Source organism: Chaetura pelagica, unplaced genomic scaffold, assembly GCF_000747805.2.
Source record: "Chaetura pelagica isolate M959 unplaced genomic scaffold, ChaPel_1.0 scaffold397, whole genome shotgun sequence".
Taxonomy (NCBI): domain Eukaryota; kingdom Metazoa; phylum Chordata; class Aves; order Apodiformes; family Apodidae; genus Chaetura; species Chaetura pelagica.
The window spans coordinates 153,102-155,393 of record NW_009953851.1 but is presented as its reverse complement, the minus strand read 5'-3'; the positions used below and the strand labels follow the sequence as shown (position 1 = coordinate 155,393).

The following is a 2,292-nucleotide window of genomic DNA, read 5'->3' as shown; positions in this document are numbered from 1 at the left end:
GCAGCCGGCTTGCTGAATTCCTCCCTGTAAGTAGGCCAGCCGTGCCCACCCCCCCCGGACCCTGCACCCACTTGCATTTTTGGGGTCACTAAACCCTCTTCTCCTCCCCACTCCAACCAGAGATGTCTGTGAAGCCATGGAGTACCTGGAAGCCAACAACTTTGTCCATCGGGACCTGGCAGCGAGGAACGTCCTGGTCTCGGAGGACAACATTGCCAAGGTCAGTGATTTTGGGCTGACCAAAGAAGCCTCCTCCACCCAGGACACGGGGAAGCTGCCAGTGAAGTGGACGGCACCAGAAGCACTTAGAGAAAAGGTGGGTGAGCAGAGCTGGGGGGTCTCCTTGCAGCGGGGAAAGGGAACACACCCCAGGTTTGGACACATCCCGAGGTGGAACCCCACTTCCTGCTGTCTGACCCCCAAAAAAAAACAGCTGCCCCCCAACCCCTGCCTGAAACCCCTTCATGGGGCCTCTCTTCTCCCTTTCCCAGAAATTCTCCACCAAGTCAGACGTGTGGAGCTTTGGGATCCTCCTCTGGGAAATCTACTCCTTCGGGCGAGTGCCTTATCCGCGAATCGTAAGTGACGCCCACCCCGATTCCCCTCTCCTGCTTTTGATTTGAGGGGTGGGGAGGGAGCTGAACCCCCTTTTGCTGTGTGAACCCACTCCCCTTCTTCCACCCTAACCTAAGAATTTCCATCAGAAAGTGTTTCAGGGGAATTTATGTAAGTCTTCATTAAATCCTACAAAACCAGTCTAGTTAGAACAATTTTATATTCATCTGAAAAACAACAGAATCAATCAGAAAATCTTTGCGTCTGAAACCCCTTAAACAATCCCTTAGAGTTTAAGATGTAGACACAAAGGGTTCTGAATATCTGTCCTACACAACAGATAAATCCTCTCTACATTTGGAAAGGTACATGCCAGACAGAAATATGTCCAAATTCAAAAAAGACTGTAAACTTGCTCAAGATTTATAGGTGTCTGGATCCAAAGAGTGTAGTTCAGGACCATAACAGAACCATATCTATATATAAAGCTAGAATCCAGATACGATAGGAGCTTCATTACATTTTGAGAGGTTTGATTTACATCTCTCATTCAGCCTTATTCCCCCAAAATCTAACAGAAATAAAATAAAGTGATTAAGCTGAAGTGCAGTCTCCCTAAAGACATTTTAAATCATATGTTTGGTTAAAGGATAACAATATGAAGGACCAATCAAATATTTTTTTCTGTATTTCTAAGTTTCTCTTTTAGGCAAACCACTTGCTGAGATTTTCTGCATTACTGTGGTCTGTCTGAGTCTAGAAAAGAGAAAACTGTCCCAGCTATTGTGGATCACAGCAGAAAAAGGAAAAAAGAAAAAAAAAAAAAGAGAAGGTTCATAAAAGAAGAATAATAATAAAGATAAATAAAGCCAATGAAATGGACACGTGGAAAGGAAACCCCCAACGACAGAAGTGATGGTTCCAGGGGAGATGCTGGACTCGCCACCGGCCGTGTCCCCACCAGATGCTTTCTTTTCTTTATTTTTGGGTTGTTTTGCTTTAAAACTCGTTGCAATGTTTGCATGCTGTCTCCAGAGGCCTTTTTTTTTCCAGTCCTGTCCAGTGCTTTATTCTCATGTAATGCTACCGACTGTGAGATTTAAACTGTAATAAACAAGAACCATTCCATCCGGACGCGGCACATCCCGCCTGCCAGCCCCTCTTGTCTCCAGTTCTGCTCCAGCAAGGGGGGGGGGGACACAGAGCCCTGGGGGTCCTGGGATCACCTGGCAGGGGACAAGGTGGGATTGGCCCCTCCTGTGTCATCCCAGGGTCACAGCAAAGCTGGGATGATCAGCCTTGGGCGTCGCTTGGCTCCGTCCCACCCCTGAGAACTGGTGAGGTTGTGACAGTGATGGAGCTGCTGACCAGGTTTTATCTTCCTGAAGAAATCTGGAGGTGCCTTTTTGGGACAGATCCCTGCAACTTGGGGGCTTTGCTCCCTGGCTGCAGACCTGGGTGTGCAACCTGGACCTCCCCCAGCCCCAAAAAACATCCCCATGGATTCCCTGCTGTCTTGAAGGGGTGGAGGGGGGGGCAGGTGGTGTCTGGCACATGGAGCTCAGCAGGTTTAAAATAGTTCCTGTCGTTTGAGGGAGAATTATTCAGTGATAAATGTTGCACAGGCTCTGTTGGCTGCCAGGATTGGGAACTGGAGTTGGGAGCTCTTGGCTTGGGGCTGGGATGGGGACTGAGACCCCTTGGGGGGGGGTGGAAGGGGAAAGTTGGGGGGGGTGG

The 2,292-nt window shown here is 48.8% G+C and overlaps 1 protein-coding gene across 1 annotated transcript in view; it reads left to right on the top strand.

Moving 5' to 3' along the window:
• The window catches only part of CSK (c-src tyrosine kinase), a 13,369-nt gene that overhangs the window by 3,703 nt on the left and 7,374 nt on the right, over nt 1–2,292 (top strand). Inside the window, exons 8-9 of the mRNA XM_010001345.1 lie at nt 121–316; nt 492–578. Of these exons, the coding sequence (XP_009999647.1) occupies nt 121–316; nt 492–578 (283 nt within the window). The remainder of the gene's footprint in view (nt 1–120; nt 317–491; nt 579–2,292) is intronic.